This window comes from Hyla sarda, chromosome 5, assembly GCF_029499605.1.
Source record: "Hyla sarda isolate aHylSar1 chromosome 5, aHylSar1.hap1, whole genome shotgun sequence".
Classification (NCBI taxonomy): domain Eukaryota; kingdom Metazoa; phylum Chordata; class Amphibia; order Anura; family Hylidae; genus Hyla; species Hyla sarda.
The window spans coordinates 160,261,564-160,289,426 of NC_079193.1; the positions used below are offsets into that span (position 1 = coordinate 160,261,564).

The 27,863-nt window shown below is 43.3% G+C and overlaps 1 protein-coding gene and 1 long non-coding RNA gene across 5 annotated transcripts in view; one reads left to right on the top strand and one right to left on the bottom strand.

The window, feature by feature from the left end:
- Positions 1 to 3,698: 3,698 nt before the first annotated feature.
- Positions 3,699 to 27,863, bottom strand: part of TGM4 (transglutaminase 4) — a 47,654-nt gene continuing 23,489 nt past the window's right edge. For all 4 annotated transcript variants that reach the window (XM_056520581.1, XM_056520583.1, XM_056520580.1 and 1 more), the window contains exons 7-14: positions 26,854 to 27,028; positions 19,571 to 19,709; positions 16,564 to 16,667; positions 12,409 to 12,660; positions 9,045 to 9,341; positions 6,836 to 6,999; positions 5,742 to 5,878; positions 3,699 to 3,948 (exon numbers count right to left, since the gene is read on the bottom strand). In XM_056520581.1, the coding sequence (XP_056376556.1) occupies positions 3,807 to 3,948; positions 5,742 to 5,878; positions 6,836 to 6,999; positions 9,045 to 9,341; positions 12,409 to 12,660; positions 16,564 to 16,667; positions 19,571 to 19,709; positions 26,854 to 27,028 (1,410 nt within the window). In that variant the 3' untranslated portion in view covers positions 3,699 to 3,806. The remainder of the gene's footprint in view (positions 3,949 to 5,741; positions 5,879 to 6,835; positions 7,000 to 9,044; positions 9,342 to 12,408; positions 12,661 to 16,563; positions 16,668 to 19,570; positions 19,710 to 26,853; positions 27,029 to 27,863) is intronic.
- LOC130273565 (uncharacterized) lies at positions 18,030 to 27,053 on the top strand. Its single transcript, XR_008844045.1, has 3 exons — positions 18,030 to 18,090; positions 19,224 to 19,309; positions 26,930 to 27,053. It is a non-coding gene; the product is annotated as an uncharacterized LOC130273565 (long non-coding RNA).

Below are 27,863 nucleotides of genomic sequence, written 5' to 3' on the forward strand. Positions count from 1 at the left end.
CTTTACCCTAAAATGGGTGTCTATAGAAATTCTAGAAGAATGTTGAGTACTTACAAAATCAGTTTTCTTTCTTGTACAAGATGTACAGTGGGGATGAAAAGTTTGGGCACCCCAGGTAAAAATTTGTATTAATGTGCATAAAGAAGCCAAGGAAAGATGGGAAAATCTCCACGAGGCATCAAATTACAGATTAGACATTCTTATAATATGTCAACAAAAGTTAGATATTATTTCCATCATTTACACTTTCAAAATAACAGAAAAGAAAATAATGGCGTCTGCAAAAGTTTGGGCACCCTGCAGAGTTAATATCTTGTACTGCCCCCTTTGGCAAGTATCACAGCTTGTAAACGCTTTTTATAGCCAGCCAAGAGTCTTTCAATTCTTGTTTGAGGTATCTTTGCCCATTCTTCCTTACAAAAATCTTCCAGTTCTTTGAGATTTCTGGGCTGTCTGTCACGCACTGCTCTTTTAAGGTCTATACATAGATTTTCAATTATGTTGAGGTCAGGAGATTGTGAAGGCCATGGCAAAACCTTCAGTTTACGCCTCTTGATATAATCCCCCGTGAATTTCGAGGTGTGTTTAGGATCATTATCCATTTGTAGAAGCCATCCTCTCTTTAACTTCAGCTTTTTCACAGATGGCATCAAGTTAGCATCCAAAATTTGCTGAAATTTTATTGAATCCATTTTTCCTTCTACTGGTGAGATGTTCCTTGTGCCACTGGCTGCAATACAACCCCAAAGCATGATTGATCCACCCCCATGCTTAACAGTTGGACAGAGGTTATTTTCATTAAATTCTGTTCCCCTTCTTCTCCAAACGTACCTTTGCTCATTCCGGCCAAAAAGTTCAATTTTAATCTCATTGGTCCACAGAACTTGTTTCCAAAATGCATCAGGCTTGTCTATATGTTCATTTGCAAAGTTCAAATGCTGATTTTTGTGGTGAGGACGTAGAAGAGGTTTTCTTCTGATGACTCTTTTATGAAGACCATATTTGTACAAGTATCTCTTTATAGTGGAATAGTGTACCACAACTCCAGTGTCTGCCAGATCTTTCTGGAGGGATTGTGCAGTCAAACATGGGTTTTGAATTGTTTTTCTCACAAGCCTGCAAGCTGTTCTGTCTGATATTTTCCCTGGTATTCCAGATCTTGCTTTAACTTCCACTGTTCCTGATGACTGCCATTTTTTAATTACATTCCAAACAGAGGATATTGACATCTGAAAACGTTTTGATATCTTCTTATAGCCTTCTCCAGCTTTGTGAGCATCAATTATTTTCAGTTTCAGATTTCTAGACAACTACTTAGAAGAACCCATGGTGCTGATTGTTGGGGCAAGGTCAGATGAGTCTGGGCATTTAAAACCTTTTAAAGTGACATCAACTGGTCTTCCCAGATGATGATTGAGAACAATCCATGACACTGGCAGGTCTCAGCTTTGCAAAGGGGGCAGTGCATGCTATAAATTCTGCAGGGTGCCCAAACTTTTGCAGAAGCCATTTTTTTGTTTTCTGTTATTTTGAAAGTGTAAATGATGGAAATAAAATCTAACTTTTGTTGACATATTATACGAATGTCTAATCTGTAATTGGATGCCTTTTTTCCATCTTTCCTTGGCTTCTTTATGCACATTAATTCAAATTTTTACCTGTGGTGCCCAAACTTTTGATCCCCACTGTATGCACTTTTACTGTTGATTTCTCCAGGAACTGGTTTTATTTTTCTGTAGCTGTATGTACTCTTTAATGTCATAATAACATGTTACTTGCTTTTTAATGTGACATTTTCAAAAACTCCAGAGATACGTGCAAAGAAGAAAAAAGAACAGACAAAAGGGCACAAAATGTGGTGTCATGCAGGGAGTGGGAGACTAGTGCACGCTGATGTTATGGTGTTGCACTCCAAGCACAACGCTGTTATCTGCCTTTAATAATTGATCAGGAGGCAGCCTATACTGGGACTGATGTCCAACCTGGGATCGATAGAGAAAGGCTACAAGCAAACAGAGATCCTGAAGAAGATCCTATAAAATTCTAGTATCCTGAGCACTTTTCTGGTGCCTACTGTACCTGTCGCAAGGCATAAGACTAAAGCTGGACAATTAGAATAATAAATTGTTATATCGGAGTCTGGCGTATAAAACAACCCCCACCAGGGGCAGGATAAGTGCCTTTGGTGCCCAAAACAGTGGTTTAGGAATGTGTACCATCACCTTTGGTCCCTGAAATGCAGCAAAATAGTGTTCAGATGGACAATCACTCGCCCTATTGCTGCCTCCTCCCACTCCTTTCCCTCCATTCCCTAGTATTCAGAATACATAATCCTCATTTTCTTTTCCTTTTATCCCTTTAGTTCTTAATTCACGATCAGCTGACCACCCTATCACTTACCCGTATTATGGTATTTTAGCTCTAGTAGCTCCTGCCTCATATTATAAAAATATTAAATCCCTCTAGTAGCCATTCCCAGAAAAATGTCTGAGGCACCAGAGGTTCCATTATAACAGAAAACAGTTATAAACTGGAGCTTGAGACATTGCTTACCTTGCTACGACCGGGTGGAAAGCTCCACTATGTTAAGCAGAAAGAACAGCATGTAGTGCATGGGAAAAAACACCACACAATGTACTTAAAGGGGTACCTCCGTGGAAATTATTATTATTTTTTTTTTTTAAATCAACTGATGCCAGAAAGTTAAACAGATTGTAAATTACTTCTATTAAAAAATCTTAATCTTTCCAGTACTTTTTAGGGTCTGTATACTACAGAGGAAATGCTTTACTTTTTAGGTTTCTCTGATGTCATGACCACAGTGCTCTCTGCTGACCTCTGCTGTCCATTTTAGGAACTGTCCAGAGCAGGAGAAAATCTCCATAGCAAACATATGCTGCTCTGGACAGTTCCTAAAATGGACAGCAGAGGTCAGCAGAGAGCACTGTGGTCATGACATCAGGGAAACATAAAATGTAAAGCATTTCCTCTGTAGTACACAGCCCCTAAAAAGTACTGGAAGGATTAAGATTTTTTAATAGAAGTAATTTACAAATCTGATTAACTTTCTGGCACCAGTTGATTTAAAAAAAAGTTTTCCACAGGAGTACCCCTTTAAAGGAATCGATAATCAGATCCCCACACCTTGCAGCATTATCAGTATTTTGGGAACAGCCTCCAGTTGTTTGTACAAACAAAAGTCAGTGCTGACTTTTTGTAGATAAATTGTCCATCTACCCAAAGGATTCTAGACAGCTGATGTTATTTGCTTATCTGTCACCTTGGCTGTGTAATAATATAATATTCATAAAAACAAATCACCCAGAATTACATGATATTTTCTGCTGGAGCTTACTTTTGCCCAGCTCCATATTTCTCACTGCATATGAACTGCCTGCGGGTGATATCTATCTATATCGGGTGATCGGGTGATATCTATCTATTCCGCATGTTTGACCTTGTGACTGAACCACCTTGGCTCAGCCTGTTATTTTCACAAGCATGACGGTGGTCTTCCACCTGGACTTGTCAACTCTACTCACTTAAGCTCGCTATTATTTCTATTGCTTTATTGTAGTTATATAACCTAATTTTTAAAATATTCTGTATATCATTGTATTATTCTATAATTTCTAGACCTTTTCAGCTCTACTCATCTAGAAGAGTCATTGAAATTAGGCTGTCAGATAGTTTTCCACAATTCTTATTTTTATTTTTTATTCATGGTAAGTACTTTGGCAGAACCATCTGCACCAAGTCAACAAGGCATTTATTGTACGGCGCAATAAAATCCATCTCTTCAGGATTTATTGGGTGATATTGATTATTTTCTCAGCATGGATTCCTTTAATTTGCTTGGAAAGGAGCTCAGCCACGATTTTCCTTTCTCCAACCTTCCTTGGGGCACATATAATCTTGGAGCGAAATATTCCTCCTGGTTTAACATCCCTATGTATGAAGTGAGAACATTAATACTAAACAAATGCACAAGACGTACATTTCTAACTTCATACAGAAATAAACAAAAATACCTAAAAGGTCTTCCTACTCTCTAATGTGTCCAGGGTTAGAATTTATTAACCAACACACAGTAACTAGGCAGCTTTTACATCACAATTATTGCATCCCTCAAACGTATTGTTGAAATGGATGGCCTAAAATCAAATTAAATCGTATGCTAAAAAATCTAATTGGATACCTCTACAAATTGTATCTGGTAGATGTATTGTAGTATGTTTTCACATTTCTGTTTTACTTAAAAAAAAATTATTTAGTTTTTTTACATTTTTCAGTCTTTCTACACTATTCCTACTGAAGGGTTGATTGTCGCATACGCATAATCTTGCAATAATATCCTTGTAATATGCATTTGTAATATGTATATTGTATTATGTGACGGATCCCCCCATATAAGAGATGTCATGACTGTTTAACTCTATGTTATGAATGTCTGTTATGTTTATGTTTTGAAAAACCCAATAAAAAGATTGTAAAACTAAGCTACTGTGCATGTGTAAAAAATTGTGTACAATTAAACGGATCAAAACATACAGTGATATAACTCAATACTGTTTACATAGATGTATGAAGGAATGTAAGGGATGCTAAAATTGTGATGTGAATACAGCCTAAAAGAGAGGTTCTTTAGAGTCCATATTCATATCCTTAAAGGGGTACTCCACCCCAAGACATCTTATCCCCTATCCAAAGGATAGGGGATAAGATGTCTGATCGCATGAGTCCTGCCTCTAGGGACCTCCGCGATCTTGGCTGCAGCACCACAGATATCCGGTGCACTGAGCGAATTTCGCTCCATGCCGGATGACTGGCGATGCGGAGGCTTGTGACGTCACAGTCATGCCCTGCTCGTGACGCCCCCTCCCATAGACTTGCATTGACGGGGCATGGCTGTGACATCACGAGCGGGGCAATGACATCACGAGCCTCCGGCTCTGCACCCAACACTCTAAACGAACGTGGGGTGCAGTAGGGAGATTGCGGGGGTCACCAGTGGTGGGACCCCAGCGACCAGACATCTTATCCCCTATCCTTTGGGAAATAAAAGATGCTATACCTACAATGAAAATGAACGTGTTAAAGTGTTTTATGTCTTTTTTGCAGCATTTTTTTTACATTCTTCATGAGATCACAGGATCACATAAATTTGGGAAAACAAGTTTGCAGAAAAAAACCCTATATACTTAAGCCCACTGGCCCAGATTTATTATTGCAAATGCTCCAGAATTTTGGTGCAATTTGCATGAAAGTCTTATCAGATGTCCACCTCATTTACTATGCATTTTCTAAACTTTTCCTGCAGGTCAGAAAAAATGGCATGGCTTTAGGTGTACTAAAGTGTGGCAAATTCTAGTGCAAGCACCCTTTAACATAGTGAAATAAATTGCTGGCGCAGTCACAGCAGATTTGTCCAATTATAGTAAATATAGCACAATGGCACTCACCACTGTGGAAAGCTGTGACAGCGGTGTCCCTCTCCCCGATGCTGTAACCTGCCGATGCTTGAATAAATGACACAGCTTTCCACAGTGTTGAGTGCCATCGTGTTTCTTTTTCCCTTATTGATTTGGACTGTTTTTGTCTCTGATTGAGCACCCCACTGAAGGCTCTTGAGCGTCTTCACTAAGCCTTAGCATTAGGAGACGGAGCAGCTGTGCCGGACGCTATTCCTATTGTACTGGATAGTAAATATAGCAGTGTCATCATATACATGCTTTACTTACCCTTGATCAAACTTCTCAAGTCGGAAGAGGCCAAGTCCTTCTACATGTAACTCGCATTTCTCTAAGGGAACACTTAGAGTATTCTTAAATGTGAATGTACAGGTAAAATCTTCATTAATCTTTCCAGTTTCTGGCATCTATAGGAAAACGAATAGTAAAATATAAAGAAAATAGTGATCATAGACAGTAAAGTGTTATCCTGATATCTAACATTTTTTATATGTTGCTGGGGCACTACAAAAACAAAAAAGGACATACTCACCTACCTGGTCTCCCGCTGTGACATCTAACTTCTGACATAGACTCATCTAGGCAGTGACATCCCACTGATCCAATCACTGACTGAGTTGGGACACCGCTTTAGCCAGTGATTTGCTGGGTAGTCCATCATTTTATCCGTTTAATCCGTCTCAGAAGTAGGAACCAGTGGGACGAGACAGGACCAGAAGAGGTCACAGTGGGAGCTTCAGGGGGCCCGAACATGCAAGCGTATCATTTAATCTGTACCTGTAGAGCATGGGAAATTTCTGCACCTACACCCCCAACACAGCCAGCAGACAATCCTATAGAACCAGTCACACCTGTGTTGTCTCATCAGCAGGGGAACTCCTGCCTCCCGCTTTAAATCCCAGCCAGTTCTCTAAATCACTGCTGGGTTGTTCTGCTGCCTTGTACACAGAAACTAAGCTGTTGTTTCCACATTCTCTGTTCCTACCTCCCATACTCTTCTATTGGACCCCATGGATTGCGACCTTTTGGCTTTTCTTCTGACATTGCACCTGTGCTACCTGCCCTGACCTCACATTTTCACTGACCCTGATTATTCTCCGCCCCTGCAGGCATTTTGTTCTCAACTTTATTGTTTGTTTATTTTTACTTGCTGTTTTTTTAAAAAGGTTCCAGACACTGGGTTCCATACTAGCAGCTATAGAGGTGCATCATGCTGCACTTTATCTTTGTATGTCTCCAATTTCAAATGGAGGCATATAGAGGGGGTTTGCATGTGCCAAAAAAAAAAAACACGATTTGTGCTGTTTTTCTCAGTGGTTAAAGGAATTAATGGTTGAAGAGGTTTGCATATGATGTACACTTACCTCTACTTTGATAGGTGGGTATATAAATGATATGACCAGGCACTCGCTATTTTTTTCCTCTTTAGTTTCTGTTATGACATTCAGTCTGATCATGAGCTCATCATCTACTAAAGTCATAAACTTCATGTATTGGTCAGCAGCAATGTTCACGGGAATGGTAGCAACTACATGAGACAGCAGGAAAGACAAAGAAAGATTAATTACCGTATTATTATTACCAAAAAGGATCTGTCAGCTCTCCTGACCTGTCTATTTAGTAAATACTTGTTTTCCCCATATCAATATTAACATTGCACTGTTCTCCTTTATTATTTCTGAAAATATATGAATAAATTGACAACAGGACTTCCCCAGTTATCATACATCTTGACAGTAGGGCATATGTCTAGCAGTGCCAGACTATGTAGGAACACATAGGAAATGTGTCGGCACTAGACTGCATCATGTGGACTGTGTGTTCATTGTTTCACAAGGGAAAATGTAACTCCCAGTTATGAGTTAATTCATGCATTTTCAGTTTTGTCCTTTAATTAAGAATACATGTCAGAAGAGCTTACACAATGGCCCAGATTTACTAAGAGTGTTGTGTAGTTTTCTTTGTGGGTTTTAATTTCCTACAATTTTCAATAGTATTTGCTAAAGTTTCCCTATATTTTGCACTTTTCCCTACATTTTTTTCTTTTTTTTTTTACACATGCTCTGATCTGTAGGGTTTTCCTCAGCTTAAATCCACCACATTTTCTGTGGAAACCTTAGTAAATACCGTGTTTCTCCGAAAATAGGACCGGGTCTTATTTTTAGCCAGAAAAAACACACTAGGGCCTATTTTCAGGGTAGGGCTTACTTATTTACAGTACGGTATGCACATTAAACAACATGGCGGTTCCACGGTATTTACCCCCCCCCCCCATTATTATGATGTGATGGGCGCAGCTCTGAAGCCCAACGTCCCCCCCTGCCGGTTTATCAGCCCAGCACCCCATATCGGGGTAATAATAGTTTGTCACCCGCAAGCGCAGCTCCTCTCCCCCCCAAATAATGATCAGCCGCTGCGCTGTATCTATTCCTGTGCCCGGGCTGCAAATAGGGTATTACAAAACAAACTTTAACTTACCGTGCCTTTGTCCTCCGTTCCCCCGTTGCTAAGGCACCGGCCTCATGGTCCCTTCGCTGCTTCCTGGTGTTGGGACGTCACAGATCCTTCAGCCTATCACCGGCCGCAGCAATGTCCCGCCTCGGCCGATGATAGGCTGAGCCGACTGTCATGTAAGAAGTGGCCGGCTTCTTACATCACAGTGGGCTCAGCCTATCATCGGCAGAGGTGGGACATCGCTGCGGCCAGTGATAGGCTAAAGGCTCAATGACGTCCCAACACCAGGAAGCAGCGATAACAGCGGAGGACAGTGAGGCCGGTTCCTTAGCAACGGGGGAACGGAGGACGAAGGTAAGTTTGTTTGTTTTTTAATATTTGCAGCCCAGGCATTGTCTAGGTCAGTGGTCTTCAACCTGCGGACCTGCAGCTGTTGCAAAACTACAACTCCCAGCATGCCCGGACAGCCGTTGGCTGTCCGGGCATGCTGGGAGTTGTAGTTTTGCAACATCTGGAGGTCCGCAGGTTGAAGACCACTGGCCTAGGTCTTATTTTCGGGGCAGTCCAATACAGCTAGGGCCTATTTTCGGGGTAGGGTGTATTTTCGGGGAAACACGGTATGTTGGGTTTTTGTGAAAATGTCGGTGACACGCCCCCTTTTCCCACCGACCACGCCCCTTTTTTGCGTTTTCTCAGTAAAATGGAGAGTTGGTTGGGGTACAGAATTTCTGGTGCACGACCCGACAAAACATGTCGGGTTTACAATAGTAAATCAGGGGCATTGTCTCTAAAATGTTTAATTTATGTGTATATAAGCCTCTTTATTGAACTGAAGAGGGAAAAAAGGAGGTATAGACGTAGTATTTTGGTCACAATTTAGTCCTCATTTTGTTCAATATGTTACCCAAAACCGACACAGAGAAAAACTGTAATGAAAAGATTGCCTGTGTTTGTGACCCACTCCTGCTTTCAACTAAAAGTTCTGACCAGAATACTAGGAGTGAAGCAAGCCTCAGGATGAGCAGAGGTATAAAATGGGCACTGCGGCAGACTGCAGTCACTTTTCATTTTAAGCACGGAGGATCCAGCGGTCAGGAGTCAAGCTATTGCTTAAAATACCTTGTTTCTCTGCCACTTCCACGGTCTCGGTGATGGATGCCAGTGAGGCAATGATTTTGCCTGTATAGGCTTGTAGCTGACAGCCAGCAGTGACATTCACTGTTTTTGACTGATCTGATTCATTTTCAATCACTATATTAAGGGACAATGGATTCCCGGGAGGTAATTCCTTTTCTCCTGTGATCTGTATCTTAATTCCAGGTGGAGGGCGTACTGGCGGAGCCGCAAACACCAAGCAAGCATCTGACTTTAAGTTAGAACAGGCAACTTGGAAAGTCTCTCTCTCTTCTGGGGAACCTGGACAACAAAGATAAATTATTATATACACATGTTACATTTTACTGGCTTTATACTCATTATGCAGAAGTTTTCAAGAAAAATTCATAAAATCCATAAAACATATATTACTTATCGAGAGAATAAAGTGTTAAAGAGGACCTATGATGTGTTCAAAAAATCTTCAGATGTCAGGAGTCATATACCTGCTGTTCTATGGATTTTGACGTCTGATGTGTTAATAAGGGCATAAACTGTTAAAGGGGTACTCCACTGCCCCAGTGCTGGAAACATCTTGTTCCGAATGCTTGGAGCGGACGGCGGGTGTCATGACGTCACGACCACCCTCCTTGTGATGTCACACCACTCCCCCTCAATGCAAATCTATGGGAGGGGGCGTGGCGGCCATGCTGGGTGCTGCACAGAGATTACGGGCAGCAGTGGGACCACCGCAATCAGACATATCTAGGGGCGGAGTACCCCTTTAATGTGGCGGTCACCACTGCTCAGTTCTCAACAGGATACGGATGTGAGCATTCTTCCCACTGAAAACCGAGCAGTGGGGACCACCCCATAAACATTATGCCCTCGTGAGCATACCATGTATTGAAACTAACATCACAAATTTCTTGGATTAGGGAGCTAGAAAAACAAAAAAGGGCCTGAATCAGTGTAACAGTGGGGATATATGACTCCTGACATCCAAAGTTTTTCTTTTTTTAAGATACTACCGATCCTCTTTAAATGTAGACTGTTGGGTGGCCCACCATTGGAGCCTCATCAGTTACTAGCTCTGAGTCTCCTGTTCCTTCTCACCAGCATGACTGCACTGAGGTATTTGACTAGAAGACAAGTATATACTGAATTCCTCCATGCAACTCTATTGAATTTATAAAAGACTTGAATGACAGCGCTTATTTGTTTCTATAACTTCCTCGAGATGTGTATATAGCAGAAGCAAGCATGCTGCGCTATACGAAATGGAAACACTTAATCCAGACTGCCTTTATCTCTGAGGGGTCAAAAGGTGAATTGTTTGATGGTTTTCTAAGAGATGCTATTTTGGAGTATCTTGATAAAAATAAATGTATGACTCCATATCAGCATGGCTTTATGAGGGATCGGTCCTGTCAAACTAACCTGATCAGCTTTTATGAGGAGGTGAGCTCCAGATGTCCGGATGTCTCCGGATGTCGTATATCGGGATTTTTCCAAAGCATTTGATACAGTTCCACATAAAAGTTTGGTGCATAAAATGAGAGGGATTGGGCTGGGGGAAAATTTGTGCAAGTGGGTAAGTAACTGGCTCAATGATAGGAAACAGAGGGTGGTTATTAATAGTACTTATTCTGATTGGGTGACTGTTACTAGTGGGGTACCACAGGGGTTCGTCTTGGGTCCTGTTCTATTTAATATATTCATTAATGACCTTGTAGAGGAGTTGAATAGTAAATTAGCAATCTTTGCAGATGATGCTAAACTCTGTAAAGCGGTAAACACAATAGAGGACAGTGCACTGTTACAAATGGATAGGTTGGAGGTTTGGGCTGAGAAGTGGCAGATGAGGTTCAATACTGATAAACGTAAGGTTATGCACATGGGGAAGAAAAATCTGGAATGGGATTATGTGTTAAATGGGAGCACACTTGGGACGACTGACGTGGAAAAGGACTTGGGAGTCTTAGTTAACAGTAAATTTAGCTGTAGTGACCAGTGTCGGGCAGCTGTTGCCAAGGCAAATAAAATCATGGGGTGCATCAATAGGGGCATAGATGCCCACGGCAAGGAAATAATTCTATAGCTGTACAAATCACTAGTCAGACTACACATAGAATACTGTGTACAGTACTGGGCACCAGTGTACAAGAAAGATATAGTGGAGCTGGAGAGGGTTCAAAGATGGGCAATCAGGATAATACGGGGAATGGGAGGACTACAGTACCCAGAAAGATTATCAGAATTAGGGTTATTTACTTTAGAAAAAAGAAGGCTTAGGGGAGACCTAATAACTATATATAAATATATCAGGGGACCGTGCAGAGATCTCTTCCATGATCTATTTATACCCAGGACTGTATCTATAACAAGGGGGCATCCTCTACGTCTTGAGGAAAGAAGGTGTCTTCACCAGCACAGACAGGGGTTCTTTACTGTAAGAGCAGTGAGACTGTGGAATTCTCTCCCGGAGGAGGTGGTCATGGTGAACTCTGTAAGAGAGTTCAAACGGGGTCTGGATGCATTTTTGGAGAATAATAACATCGCTGGTTATGTATACTAGATTTATAGGGACATGACGTTGATCCAGAGATTTATTCTGATGCCATATTTGGAGTCGGGAAGGAATTGTTACCTCTAGTATGAGGGTTTTTTTTTTCCCTTCCTTGGGATTAACTCAGTAGGGACTCATTAGGGTTATAGGTTGAACTTGATGGACTTTTTTCAACCTTATGAACTATGCAACCATATTTCTGTAAAAAATGAATATAAATTATAATAGAGTTACAGATCAATTTATACAGGTCTCGGCCTATAATATTCTGTACACGTTGCATTTATAGATTACATTCAGCACAAATGTACAGATAATACTTCAACATCTGCCATACTGCCATTCAGTTGCATACATCATGCTCATGCTATGTGGCATACATTCTTAGAGGAGGCTGACCGTATAGTAAAGCATAGCAGGCTTTTATACGTCACTCTTAGTTGCAATCTTATTCATTTGACAAAGCAGCCTTTAGTTCCATCCTTCTAGCTAGACTCAGTGTTAAGGTATTTATGGAGGCTATCACAGCATTCTGACTTATAAAGCGTATGAGTTATATTTAATATACTGTTTATGTATACAGTTATGCTTATTATATGAGTGTATAGTACCCAGCACATCGATTGCTTCTGGATCTGGACTTTCCAACATCTTGACAGCCGGATCTATGCAGATTATCATATTGTAACCTGGTCTTGTTAATATGTAATGACCTTTGTTTATTATTCTATGTACTTATATTTTTATTTACTGTCAAATATATCTGTTTTAAATTCTTTAATAAACAAACAGTTAAACAAATAAAAGATTGCTACTTACCTTCCTTGTGTTTGTATTCTAATGTTATATCTTGTCTCAAGTTCCTATTGACTGCCTTAGTACTGATGTTTTTCCCAATGCTCTTTTTCTCCTCCCGTAACAGGGTGATTTGCTCGTCTCCCATTATTTCTTTTACCATCCATTCCATCTTGTCAGCATTTACCTCAGCAAACACAAACTTGGCATCATACGGCAGGTATACTATTCCCTTTTTTAAAGCTGTCAGAGAACAGGGGCCACACTGGAAGACACCTGGATGTGGATTTATAGAGAAAAGTGGCTAATTGTTATATATTTTCTTAATAGCCTTGTATTCTACACAGAAAAAATAGCAATAGAGAGTAGGTTGTCCTAAAGAGCAAAACATAATAAAACACTGACTAATTATAAGAAAGTGTTAACTTAGCCTAGACAGTTAATGATTGCACCAGATTATTAACAGTGGCATAGGTGCATCTTACACTGTCTACTCTATTTCTGGCTTTATATTGAAGTATCCCGGGCCAGAATGATTCCATGTGGAGATTTCGCAGGCACTGACTAAATCATTCAAATCTTGTACTGTGCAGGTTATGCCGTCCCTATAGACAGTAACATATTCCACATGGAATCCACCAAAACAATGGCCATTCTTGCAGCAGAGGAATTTCAGTGTTGGTCTGTGCAGGGAAATCCCATTGACAGCAATGGGATTCTGCTGCATGGAAATCTCTAAGCAGAACTACACTCGGAAATTCCTCAGTATGAAGCCAAAAATTTGAACTGAAAAAGTGCAAATTAGTGGCACATGTTTGAAACATTTTGAGGCCTACCCCTTGTTACTAAGACCACTCCCATTTTTAAGTATGGCATAAACAAACTGAAATTCCTGCATAATATATTTAACAATGTACCACAAATGGAATGTACTGTTCACTGTTCACAGGAAAAAAAAAAAACTTATATATCAACTGGCTCCAGAAAATTAAACAGATTTGTAAATTACTTCTATTAAAAAATCTTAATCCTTTCAGTACTTATGAGCTGCTGAAGTTGAGTTGTTCTTTTCTGTCTAAGTGCTCTCTGATGACACCTGTCTCGGGAACTGTCCAGAGTAGAAGCAAATCCCCATAGCAAACCTCTTCTACTCTGTGCAGTTCCCGAGACAAGCAGAGATGTCAGCAGAGAGCACTGTTGCCAGACAGAAAAGAAAAACTCAACTTCAGCAGCTAATAATTATTAGAAGGATTAAGATTTTTTTAATAGAAGTAATTTACAAATCTGTTTAACTTTCTGGAGCCAGTTGATATATAAGTTTCTGTAATACGCCTTTAATGTTGCCCTAAGAACTGTGATACAAATTAGGTTTACATGACTAAGCAGTCTAGATAAAGAGCTCACACTTTTTGCGTGTTTTATTTCCCCTATTTATTTGCACAAAAGCCATATGTATTCTTGTTTGATTGGCTCTTACAGAATACTGTGATATGGTTCCCACAGGGATGTGCATGGAGCCTTTTCCTGAATGACTTTCTATTTCTTTATGGGGGGAAAAACTGTGTCACTGGTTTCTGCCTTTTTTTAAATTTATTTGTAGTGCAGCTTACTTCTGAATTACCACAGGTAATGTATATGTCAATAAAGCCTTAAAGGGGTACTCCGGTGGAAATTTTTTTTTCAAATCAACTGGTGCCAGAAAGTTAACAGATTTGTAAATTACTTCTATCAAAAATCTTAATCCTTCCAGTACTTATCAGCTGCTGTATACTCCAGAGGAAGTTGAAAAGTTATTTTGAGTCTGACCACAGTACTCTCTGCTGACACCTCTGTCCGTCAGGAACTGTCCAGTGCAAGAGAGGTTTGCTATGGGGATTTTCTCCTGCTCTGGACAGTTCCTTACTTGGCAGAGGTGTCAGCAGAGAGCACTGTGATCAGACAGAAAAGAACAAATCAACTTCCCCTGTAGTATACAGCAGCTGATAAGTACTGGAAAGATTAACTTCTTAAGGACGTAGGGCGTACCTGTACGCCCTGCGCCTGGTCCCAGTAAATAAAACGGGGTCACGTCGTGACCCCGCGTCATACCGGGTCGGTCCCAGCGGCTAATGATAGCCGGGACCCTGGGCTAATAGCGTGTGGCACGGATCGTTGTGCCATGTGCTATTAACCCTTTAGACTCGGCGATCAAAGTTGATCGCTGCTTCTAAAATGAAAGTGAAAGCTTCCTGGCAGCTCAGTCGGGCTGATCGGGACCATCGCCATAAAATCGCGATGTCCCGATCAGCTAGCACTCGAGCGGAGGTCCCCTCCATCGCGTCCGATTGGCGATTGATTGCTCCAAGCCTGAGATACAGGCTTAAGCAATCGACCGACTATAACACTGATCCATGCAAAGCTATGGCTTTGCAGTGAACAGTGTAAAAGATCAGTGTGTGCAGTGTTATAGTCCCCTATGGGAGCTATAACACTGCAAAAAAAAGTGGAAAAAAAAGTTAATAAAAGTCATTTATTTGAATCACCCCCCTATTCCCATAAAAAAAAAAAAAATGTGTAAATAAAAATAAAAATAAACTTATGTGGTATCGCCGCATGTGGAAATGTCCGAATTATAAAAATATATTGTTAATTAAACCGCACGGTCAATGGCGTACGCACAGAAAAATTCCAAAATAGTGTATTTTTGGTTACTTTTTATATAATGAAAAAATTAATAAAAAGCGATCAAAAAGTCAGATCAATACAAAAATGGTACCGATGAAAACTCCAGATTATGGCGCAGTTATAAGGGTCAGAAAATGAGAATTTTTAACGTATAAATTTTCCTGCATGTAGTTATGATTTTTTTCAGTAAGACAAAATCAAACCTATAAAAGTAGGGTATCATTTTAACCGTATGGACCTACAAAATAAACATAAGGTGTCATTTTTACCAAAAAATGCACTGCATAGAAACGGAAGCCCCCAAAAGTTACAAAATTACATTTTTCTTCAATTTTGTCGCACAATACATTTTTTTTTCCGTTTCGCCGTGGATTTTTCGGTAAAATTAATAATGTCACTGCAAAGTAGAATTGGTGTCGCAAAAAATAAGCTATCATATGGAATTTTATGTGCAAAATTGAAGGTGATTAGGAAAAAATGAAAATGCAAAAACGGAAAAACCCTTTGTCCTTAAGGGGTTAAGACTTTTTTTGTAGAAGTAATTTAAAAAGCCAGTTGATATGAAAAAACATTTTTTTCCACCGGAATACCCCTTTAAAGCAAAAATCCATTGTTTCCGGCATGGGGAGATACAGGCCATGCTGGGTGGTACAGTTACTGATACAACTATACAACATTTAGTGTCTCAGCTTGCTGGGCATTGTACAGCTACCTCGACAACTATACTGCACATCATGGCCTATGTCTCCTCACACTAAGATGGACCACGTAGGCCTGTAACTTTGGCTGCATGCCTTAAAGGGTACCTCTCATCAAAAAAACTTTTGATATATTATAGATTGATGTATGCAGAATAACTTTACAATTGCATGTTATTAAAAAATATGCTTCTTTCTATTTAATTTTCCACTTTGAAGAAATGACCACTAGGGGTCTCCCTACCAGTCCTGGCAGCAAGCATTTCAGACTCATGCTGGAGTCCTAAACCCTACGAGCTGCCAGTCTGCTTTGTTCACAAAGGAGAACACTCAGAGCTGCCAGCCTGCTTTGTTCACAGCCTGTTTGGCTGTGAACAAAGCAGGCTGGCAGCTCTGAGTGTTTAGGACTCCAGCATGAGTCAGAAATGCTTGCTGACAGGACTGATCGGGAAAAATACAATAGAAAGAAGCATATTTTTCATTAACATGCTATTGGAAAGTTATTCAACATTCATTAATCTAAAATATATCAAAAGTTTATTTGATGAGAGGTACCCTTTAATAGGTTTTTTACTATCACTTATGGTATATTTCCGGCCTATGTCATCACTTTGTGATGGTGGGTTTCGACCTCTGGGACCATCACAAATTCTGAGAATGAAGAACCCACAGTGCAGGATTAACCACAGTGCAAGACTGCAACATAACATAATGTGAAAAATGTGAAAGAGTCTGAAGACTTTCTAAATGCAGTGTATATTAGCATTCTCATTTATTTTGAAACTTTTTATAAAAGTACTGTACAGCAAACTCTTACCTTCACTTGGTTCCTGCGGGGTTGCATCTATTGCTTGCCAGCCATCATATCCACTGGGAAGGTCTGGTCGTTTCATCCATACATCATTCCATACATGGAAGTTCCTAGAATAGACAAGTTTCATATGAATGCTGATAAATTATGTCATTCTAACCAGTATACACAGTATACTAAATGTATAAGATGCTTATATGCTCTAAATATTACTTTTTATATTTGTAGATTTTACATCTGCATTTTTATAGGCGACTGAAACGTGTTATAAGCAAACTCATACTTCATGACTAAAACACATACAGAACAAATCTCTGGAGTGGGTCATTCCATTGTTCTATAGCCCACTTTACATATGTCCGTCATCTAGCGGCATTTCCCTCCAGCACTGTAGAAAAAGCCCCAGAGGGAAACTGATTGTAGAACTGACCCCGTACATGTGAGTGGGACAGTTCATATTCTTCTGGTTGGACATAACGTTGACTTGCCCCTCACAGAAGTATAGTTGACAGAAAAAAAGTTTTTCTTTTTTAATAGCACCAATTTACTTTATTCTGCAGGTCAGTACCATTACAGTGGTGCCAAATGTATGCAATTTTTATGTTTTACCACTTTTAAAGGGATTACCCGGCAGTTGACACAAAAAAAAAAAAATGCAAGGGACAGTGATATGTTGTCCTACCTGGTCTCCCAAGTTGCTTTTCTTCTAAAATCTTTACTTGACGTGTGGACCCCTGGAGACCCCCTCTTCCCATGTTCTACACCATTGCACTTCCCGGTTTTGCAGTGCTGCATACACTGCCCGAAGGCTACAATGTCTGTGGTCCATCATGGTCCCTATTCAAGCTTTCCCAGTATTCAAAATATCCTTCCTTCATTCCATCCCACTGTGACGTTTACCTGCCTCACAACAACCCCCCTCCCAGCATCCCCTCCTGCCATAGCTTGCTCAGCTCAACAGTGCTGAATAAGTTATGTCACTTACTATTATCATCTTGGGGGCTGTCCTGACTGGGGAGACGGTGGCAGGCCAAACCCCCTAAACTGACAAGAGTATGGGCCTCATTTACTAAGATGAAACTGACCGTTTTTTGTCTGGTTATTTTGGCGCAGAGTGTCTGAGACATGTCTGCGCCAGTCTGCGCCAGTGTGCGACAGTGTGCGCCTGGAAAATCCAACAAACCCGACATTGCACTGTGAAAAGCCGAAGAGGGGGCGTGGTCTGTCTCAAAGGGGCGTGGTCTGCCCAAAAGGGGGCATGATTTTGCAACCCGACCAATTTACTATTGAATTCACAGAAAATCCTGTGGGTAAATGGCTGGAAATATCGACCTAGAAAAAGCTGGTCAGAAAATGTTCCTGACTTTTCCCAATAGTAAATAGAAAGGAATCCTACAAGTCTGAAACAACTTTTCACACTAGTAAAAACCCGAAACTCTTAGTAAATGAGGCCCTATGTGTTGTATTGTCACAGATTGGAACTAGCACTTCCCAGAGTGTGGTTGACATGGAAAAGAAAGATGCTGAATAAAGGTAAGATGGATGTTATGTATAACAATTATTCCGAAACGTTTCCGCACTTGTTGATCCCTGGAATGGGTTATATATCCAGCTAAGACTGGAATGTCCAGAGAGAGATAAAATGGAGAAAGAGAAGAAACAAAACTTAAATATTACGTTTCCCTAAGGATAAATATAAGATGGATTTTTTTTTTTTTTTTTAAATAAAGGTAAAGAAAGGAATACAGAAACTTAGCAGTCTATAAGAGGTGAAGAGACTGTGGGGGGATTAATTGAAGAGAGGGTAGGTATAATGTCCCTAAGGGGTAAATGTCACTTAGGGATAATGTCACTAAGGGTTAAATAATTAAAGCTCTAAATGTGACCACCTGCTCAGACCCCAGCTTTAAACAATTGTTAAAAGTTACATTTTGCTTTCATAACTTGATGTTTTGTTCTTCTTTCTTTTTTAACTAGAATACTAAGTTTTGGACTTTTTAGTCTAACATGCTGAAAAATATCGATACTAAGTAGAAAAAAGAAGATCGCACTCACCAGGTGAAGTTAAAAAGTCCTCTTTATTAGATGATTTCTTTAAAACATGTCCAAGGAAGGGTAAAGAGATGCATTCAGCATAAGCTGACTGACCGGCCTCGGCTGACCGCATCTCTCTACCCTTCCTTGGACATGTTTTAAAGAAATCATCTAATAAAGAGGACTTTTTAACTTCACCGGGTGAGTGCGATCTTCCTTTTTCTACTTAGTATTGCTTTTGCCACAGATCATAATTGATCTGCACCCCTGGCTTGTCACTTTCCTATGTATCCCTGAGCCATGGACTGTTCTTTCAGTATCTCCACCTCATTAACCCCTAGCTGCTCAGCAATAGTGCCTGCCCAGCTTCTCTCAGCCTAATGCTGAAAAAATGAAATTTTTTTCTTTTTTTTTTTGACAATTAAAAATACATCAATTTTACCTACAGACAGTTTTTACTCTAAAGCTAAAGATAACCCATCAGAGAAAACATGCTGCCATCTGCATGCAGTAAAGTCTGTGGAAAGGAGAGCTAAGCAGGCTGATGTATAGTATTGAGGGAAGAGGTTGATAATAAACTTAGTAAAGTAAAAGTATTTTTTTATTTTTTATTTTAATATCTGCTCATTCAGGTCCTAGGAATCCAGTGGAGGTCCCATTCAGAGACTGATAATATGCCATGTATGGAAGAACATATATACACAGATGTCTATCACAGGTAAAACCATCCATGAGGCTCTAGGGTGAGGAATCGATGAATAAATTCTTAGTTATACTGAATGCTTTTTCACCAAACTGTACATCAATTTGCTACCCAAAGTTAATCTCTGATTTTTGTACATTACTGCATTCCTCTTATTTTGGAAAACAGAATTCCATGCAGAATTCATTGAACAATACTTGAAAAATAAAAAAATAAAAAAAGAGACTGGATCTCTTTTGAAACTGTGTTTCAATATTAAGGAAGCACTCCTCTTACCAAACAGAGTCACTGCAATATTCATCCATCTTTTCTCCTTTCTCATTCATATAAAAATCAATCTTTAGATTCTCCTCTGTATCATGAGCTGAAGAAAAGTTAGTGACACTTCTTGCTGGGATTCCTATACAGCGCATCACTAGTTAATACAGAAAGAAAACAGATAAAGGGAGATACAAAAGGAGATTCCATTTCAGCTCCCAAAATGAATTACAAATATCTGATGGATTGTTACATAATATAGTGGAAAACAATAGTAAAAATAATGGACTAAAACTAGAAATACGCATTAAGAGTATGTTCACACATACATAATCCAGTGTAAATTCTGCTTGTGCATTATGTTGCTATGGAAAACTTGCAGCAAATTATGTATGTGTGAATGTGACCTAATGGTGCGTTCAAACGTTCATATTTTGGCTGCAGATCTGCAGAAGATTTGATGCTGCAGATTTTGGTGCACATTGACTTCAATACTGTATGGGACCTGTCCTGTAATGGGAATAGGTCCCACTGACTTTATGGACACTGGGGGGATAACAGGTGCCGAAGAAGGTTAGTCCCTCCCACAGGTCGGGGTGGGAACTAGGGGAGGGTAGTTACGCCCATAGGGGATATAGGAGACTCTCCTGCTTCCTCCCCTCCTCTTACCCCACCAGCAACGAGAGACGTAGGTGCTCGCTATGGCTTACGAGGCTGTGTGGTTGGCGATACGGGAGCGGTTGCTGGCTGATCCTGGGCTCCTGTCCCTGCTCCTTCCTGATATGGCCTCCGCTGGGGTTCCCTCCTCGGCCCAGTCCCTGTCATCGTCGGCGGTTTCGGTGCCTGCAGCGAGCCGCCGGTGGGTAGGCAATCCCGCCCCCCTTCTAGATTGAGTCCCAGCCCGCCGCGGGTTAATACCAGCGGGCGGCGGGGACGTGCAGTGGCGCAGGTTTTGGCCTCTTCATCGGGACCCGGGCCTGCTACTGTTAGTGCCGGAGTACGGGGGATGGCTCCTCCCCTTCCTGCGCGCGCGCTTGCGGTAGTCACCCGCGCATCATCGGTAGTTGCGGCAGTCCCCGGGCAGTGCGGGGATATGTGTAATCATCATGCCCCCTCGGCCGGATCTCGTGCCTCCTCGTCGGCTGACGAGGTTCCGGACACGCTGCCGGTGCGGGTATCGGCGGTCAGCCTGCCACATGGTGGTGGGCTGGCTGTGCCCCAACCCCTACCTGTGGACTTGGGGGAGGAGGACCCATTATTTGAGGATGCCCGAGATAGCATGGGCCCCGGGGATGAGGCTGCTGGCCCCTCTTCTATGACTGTCCCTCAGGTAGCGCCCCCCCTCCCCCTTCCCTCCCTATCACCGGCCCTTCACTGTCTCTTGCTGGGTGGTCAAGTGTTTGAGCAGCGGGTCAGCCAGCCCCCGCGTGACCGGGCTTCAAGGGGGTCTGTGAGGAGTGCACGCAGGCGTTTTTCCAGGTCATCCTCCCGGGGTTCTGGCCGCTCTCGGTGGTGCAGGGCTGCTGAGTCTCGTGCTCGGTCACACCGCAGTTGTCGCCGGGACCATAGGTGCAGAGCGCGGTCTAGGAGGTCCCGCTCGTCCCGCTGGCGATCGCTATCTTCTTCGAGAGACAGCTCCTGGAGCTCGGCGAGCCCGGACCGGAGGGCTCGCCGGCGTGGCAGTCGTCAGCGACGTTCCAGGTCCCCTAGGAGGTCTTCGCTTGGATGCGAGAGGCCCAGCGCGGCTCCAGTTCCGACTCCGGATCCTGCTCCGGTGTCAGATCCATTGCCTGATGCTTCCTCCAGTGGTCCGTCGACTTCTTCTGGTGCTCCTGTGCGGACTGGTGAGTTCGACTTTGCGGGGGCTTGGGGTGGGTCTGCTGATGTTTTGTCTGTTTTGAAGGCCGTTCTTTCCAAGTTGGAAGGGCCGCCAGGGGAAAAATTAGCTGCCCCAGCCCGTCGTGCATCCCCGGTTAGGGCGGGCGTGCACAAGGAGGCTATTTTTTGTGGGCTTAGCCCTTTGGGGGTGCATGTGGACGAAGCGGTTAAGGAGAAGATTTGGGGTAATGCATATGTGGATTTGTGGTCCCTTGTTTCTGTGGACCAACATACCATAGATAAGGAGCGGAGACCTCAGTCTGAGAAGGCGGGCCCCTTTAGGCCTAAGGTTGACAAGTCCATGGGTACCTGGTTACAGGCCTTTGCTGTCTTGGGGTGTGTTATGGGTGAAAAGCATCCCGAACGCTGTTCGGAGTTTTTTTATTTATATGGATTCTGTTTACAATGCCTACAAGGCTCATGGGGGTTCTGCCTGGTGGCGTTACGATGAAGAATTTCGTCGGCGGCTGGCATTGCAGCCGGAGGTTGGTTGGGGTGTTAAGGCGACTGATGTCTGGTTGCGCCTAATGATGTCCCAAAAAGGGCCGTCCTTTCAGTCAGGGGCCGCTGATCAGCCCGGAGCTACGGGATCAGTGGCCGTGCGAAGGCCCGGGGCTTGTTGGCTCTTCAATGAGGGCCACTGCCGATTTCTCAGGTTGTACAAGTACAAGCATGAGTGTTCCTCCTGCGGCGGGGGACATGCAGCAGTGCGCTGTCCCAGGGCTGGAAAAACGCCCGCCCGGCGTCTGCTGCCGGAGGGAAGGACCCCAGTGAGGGTAGCCGAGATGCGCCCGTGGTTAGAGCGGTACCCCATTAGGGAGGCCGCTGTGGTTCTGAAAGATGGCTTTGAATGTGGTTTCTTTATTCCGTTTGTTTTGAGTACGGTTGGTGGTGTTTTTCCGGATAACTTGAAATCGGCCCGTGAGCGTCCTGATGTGCTTCGGGACAAGATTGGCAAGGAGGTGGCTTTGGGTAGGTTTATGGGCCCCTTTTCCGTCCCGCCTTTTCACAATCTGCGGGTGTCCCCTTTGGGCGTGGTGCCCAAGAAGGAGGCAGGGAAGTTCCGGCTCATCCATCACCTATCGTACCCGAAGGGTTCTTCGGTGAATGACGGAATTCCCAAGGAGGATGCGTCTGTGTCCTATGTCTCTTTTGATAGGGCAGTTGCCCTGGTTAGAGGTGCGGGAGCTGGGGCCTTGATGGCCAAATCCGATATTGAATCGGCATTCAGGTTGTTGCCGGTTCATCCGGAATGTTACCACCTGCTGGGGTGTCGGGTTGACGGGTTGTTTTACTTTGATGTTTGTTTACCTATGGGCTGTTCCATCTCGTGCCACTACTTTGAGTTCTTCAGTTCATTTTTGGAGTGGGTGGTTCGAGTGGAAACAGGCAGTTCCTCTATTATTCATTACTTGGATGATTTTTTGTTTGTTGCCCCAGCTGGGTCTTCCAGGTGTCGTTTTCTTTTGGATTCTTATTGTTTCTTTATGCGTAAATTTGGTGTTCCTTTGTCGGCGGACAAGACGGAGGGTCCTGCTACTGTGATGTCGTTCTTGGGCATTGAGATCGATTCGGTTTCAATGGTTTTTCGCCTGCCGAGTGAGAAGTTGGAATCTTTGTTGGGTTTAGTGGAAGTTTTTTGTGAGGTTAAGAAGGTTACGTTGCGACAAATGCAGGTGTTGTTGGGTCACCTTGTCTTTGCGTGCAGAGTTATGCCCATGGGGCGGGTTTTTTCACGGAGGCTGTCTTTGTCCACGAGAGGGGTGCGGCATCCGGACCACAGGATACACATTTCCCGGCAGTTGCGGGCTGATGTTTTGGTTTGGAGGGAATTTTTGAGATGCTACAATGGTCACACTTGTTGGCAGGCGGCTGAATTGCCCAATGGTGAACTACAACTGTTCACGGACGCAGCGGGGTCTTTGGGTTTTGGGGCTTTCTTTGATGGTGCGTGGTGTGCCGAGGAGTGGCCTCGGGAGTGGCGTGAAGATGGGCGATGCCGGAACCTTACGTTGCTGGAGCTTTTTCCCATTGTGGTTGCGGTGGAACTTTGGGGACATCTTTTTAGTAACCGCCGGGTTGTTTTCTTGTCTGACAATGTGAGTGTGGTTCACTGTGTTAACGGTCTCACGTCCTCTTCTCTTCCTGTGTTGTCCCTGCTTCGTCATCTGGTGCTTCGCTGTCTGGAGCTGAATATTTGGTTTTGGGCCCGCCACGTCCCTGGGGTTGACAATGTGATTGCTGATGCTTTGTCCCGTTTTCAGTTTCAGGCCTTTCGGAAGATGTGCCGGACGCGGCCCAGGAGGGAACTCCTTCCCCCGGTTGGTGTGGGACTTGGTGACGGTCGATTGATGCCCCTCATCCAATCATCGGTAGCGGCTGCTACTTGGTCAGGACATGGTAAGGCGTGGGCTGCTTGGTGGGGCATGGTTGCTGGACGACCGGTGGAAGTCTGTGGGGAGTCCTGCTTATCGGTAACCATTGACTATTTGTTATTTTTGCACGCAGATGCTGTTTCCGCTGTGGTGGCCCGCCGGCGGCTGGCGGGCGTGAGTTTTTACTTTAAAATTTTGGGTTGGGAAGATGTGACTAAGCGTTTTTTAATTCAGCAGGCGCTGAAGGGTTGGCAGAGGACCCACGTCCGGCGAGAGCGCAGGCGCCCGGTTTCCTATGCTTTGTTGGTGGCTCTGCTGGCGTCTACGGGGGAGTGTTGTCCTTCTCAATTTGAGTCGTTGCTTTTTTCTGCTGCTTTTTGCGCCGCGTTTTTTGGCGCTTTTCGGGTCGGTGAGATGGTTCCTGCGTCCAAGTCGGGTGTGGGTGGTTTGTTGTTTGAGGATGTCGTTTGCTCGAACGGCGTATTGCAGTTACGTATCCGCAGGTCCAAGACGGATCAGATGGGCCAGGGGGCGTGGGTTAGTTTGCGGTCTGTGGACGGGGAAGTGTGTCCTGTTCGGGCCTTTTTGGGTTATTTGGCGGTTCGCGCGGGTGGGGAGCATTTTTTCGCGCATGCTGACGGTTCCCCCCTGACGCGCTATCAGTTCCAGGCAGTTTTTAAGCGGTGCCTTGGGGTTGTTGGTGCCCCGGTGGCTGAATTTGGCACACATTCTTTTCGGATTGGTGCGGCGACGGAGGCGTCGCGTGCCGGGCTGGCGGTAGTGGACATTCAGCGAATTGGGAGATGGCGCTCGGCATGTTATGTGAGATACGTTCGTCCGGAACTGCTTCTTTAACTTGTTTTCTGTTTCAGAGTCTTCTTGGGGCATTCGTATATCCACCGGGCGGCCCAGAGGGCGAGTTGCGGTCCTGGCGGAAGATCGTTGGGTGTTCCGAACATTGATGCCCACTGGCGTGGGATTCCGGGCATGCGTTGGCAGCAAATTCTTTAGGAAGCAGTGGTTATTGCCGAAATGGTTCGCTCTCCGGTGATTTTGGTTGTACATGCCGGTGGGAATGACCTTTGTTTTACCCGTTTTCCAGAGCTCATCACAGTCATGAAAGTTGATGTGGAGAGGTTATCTGGCTTCTTTACGGAGCTGGTTTTGGTATGATCAGAGATTGTTCCTCGGGTCAAGTGGCAAGGGACGCTGAGGCCATTGAGCGGTCTCGCCGCCTGGTTAATGCTAGAATGGCTCGTTTTGTTCGGTCCAAGGGCGGGGTGGTGGTCCGTCACCGCGAGCTGGAGGGCGACAACCGGCGATTTATGATCGCAGATGGGGTCCACCTCAATGATATTGGGCTGGACATTTTTCTATCGGGCCTGCAGGATGGTTTGGAGCAGGCCCTGTTCCTGTTGAGTGGCGGTCGGAGCTCCGTGTAGGGATACACGGGCTCCTAGTGGCATGGAAATGGTATGACCTTAGAAGATGGAAGATGCCGTGGGCAGTCATGCCCGTCGGGGACCCGACGGTTGGCATTCCTCTGCGGCTGTGGAACAGGTCAATATCACCGTTTTTGTTATATGGTTACTGCTATGCAGTGTTGAGTTAGAGTTGCACGCTATAGTGCTGTTTATTACTATTAATAAAATTGGAGCTGTGACCACCACCTCAGCCCACTAAAAGAGAAGCACGGTGTTTGTCGTTATTTACTGAGCGGGGGGAGGGCAAAAGGTTTTGTAGAGGGAAGATGTGTTCAATGCAGTCTTGGAAAAATCTGCTGAAGCAAATCTGTATCAGATCATTAGCAGAAAAAACGCATGTGTAAACATACCCTAAAGGGATTTTTTAAATTCCACATATTGACGTATCCTAAGAATAGGCTATTAATATCTGATCAGCAAGGAGTTGAGATCCAGCATCCCCACTGATCAGTTGTTTTGCAGGGCTGTAGTCAAACTTAAAGGAGATCTGTGGTACACATTTTTATAATCCTCTGTGCCTGGGCTGCAAAAAGTAACAAAACAAACTTTAACTCACCTTCCGACATTCCCCCGTTGTTCTGTTATCAGTGTCTTGGTCCTCTGGTCCTCTGGTGCAGCTGGCTTCTTCCTGCTTCCTGGGGACAGTGACTTATACTGCGCTCAGCGTATCGCCGGCCAAAGCGATGTCCCGCCTCGGCTGGTGATGGGCTGAGCGCACTGTCATGTAAGGAGCCTGGGCCCAGCATTCTCCCTGCTGATCGGGTTCCTTACATGACAGTGTGCTCAGCCTATCACCGGCTGAGGCGGGACATCGCTGTGGCTGGCGATACCCTTAGGGCAGTATGAGTCACCATCCCCAGGAAGCAGGAAGAAGCCTATCACTGGAGGACCAAGACACTGAAAACGGCGCAACGGGGGAACGTCAGAAGGTGAGTTCAAGTTTGTTTTGTTTGTTATTTTTTGCATCCCAGGCAATAGGGGATTATAAAAAATGTACGCTATAGATCTTCTTTAAGATGTAAACATAATTGAAACATAGTAGGCACGTCTGACTACTGCAGCTCAGCTTCTGTTTACTGCAACAGGTGCTGAGCTGCAGTAACCAGATAAGGACCTATGTAATGTAGCCAACTGCTACTCGCCCAGTTTCTAGTGTAGATAAGAGAGATTATAACCTTTGAATAGTCTGGATTAAAAAAGACATGAGAGAGACCTGTATATGTTAAAGCATTACATACATTTCAGGATGTGGCCCATCAGCACAATAAAACCTTACTTCATTTTTAAGGGGCTGCGGTGCCCTAACCAGTCACCTTCTGTTGTTGTTTACGAGGCAGCAGTTCCCCAGACAACCCCCTTCATTGTTTAGGAAGGGGGTAGTGGAAAAGGGAAAGTGGTAAACTGTGCTTTTCAATGTGAATCTTTAATATTCTGTATATGATATATTTATCCTAAGCTTTTACCTAAGCTGCCCTATGCTTTAAGTGTTTCAGACTCCATCAGGACAAATAATAATGATGATAATAATAACAATAATCATCCATATGACATATTATTGGCTTACCTGTTGTCACAACTCCTGAGAAAACCCAACATTGACCAAATAGAACCGGCTTTTTTGTTTTATAAAATTTTTGCAGAATGGCACTGCTTCCTGTCCAAGAGGTGGGGGAACACCCTGCAGAATACTTTCCAGACCAATTGCCTGTCAAGACTCCATGGTCATCATTTGAGTTAACCTAAGAAAAGTATACATCTGGTCAGTTATGGAATGGCAAACCCATAATCATTATTACAGTAATGTATAAAATGATCTGACCACTTCTAATATCTCCTATTATTGAATATGTCACATTAAATTTCTGATCTTAAAAAAAAGGCATGCAACATTTGGCAGTAGTAAACATATAGCACTGAACATCCATGTGATCACTTCAGTTACCAAAAATTACTTCTTAACTCCTTCAAAAATGCTCTTAAATCCTGGTAACTAGGTGTCTCCCTGAAATCTGCTGTCCACTGTCTACTGCTAGATAAATTCTGTCTTTTAGTAACAACTAGATTAAGACAAATAATAGAAAATAGGACTGGGCTTAGTATGTGCTATGTGCAGGAGAAATGAAGAAAGCCAGTGTTGTGTCTGTCTGCTAAAGGTGATCCACACTGTACCTTAAAGGTAAGTCAAGGACTCCCTCTTATCTCTCACCATCCAAAAAGCTCAGGGTAGCTGTCCCTTGTAAATAACAATGTACATACTGCTGTATGTCCACAGTTCTGTACTTATTGTAAGCCTTTCCTTGCAGTGCTGCTGTTGTTTCTTTCTTTTTCTTACATAGCTCCTTGGAAAGCCAGTGCATCAGTAACCCCTTCTCCCCACACATGCCATTTATATTGCTTGTACTTTGTAAATGATCAGCTCAGAATAGTGCCAGACTATTCAGTCAAGTGCACTTTTACCAGCACTATGTCAGTGAGCAGAGAGGAGTAAGTGCTGTGCTATCATTAGTCAGAGAAGTAAAGGAAAAGAAGTAACTGTGTGTGCACTACTGGCAAACAACCTAGCTTTAATACCAC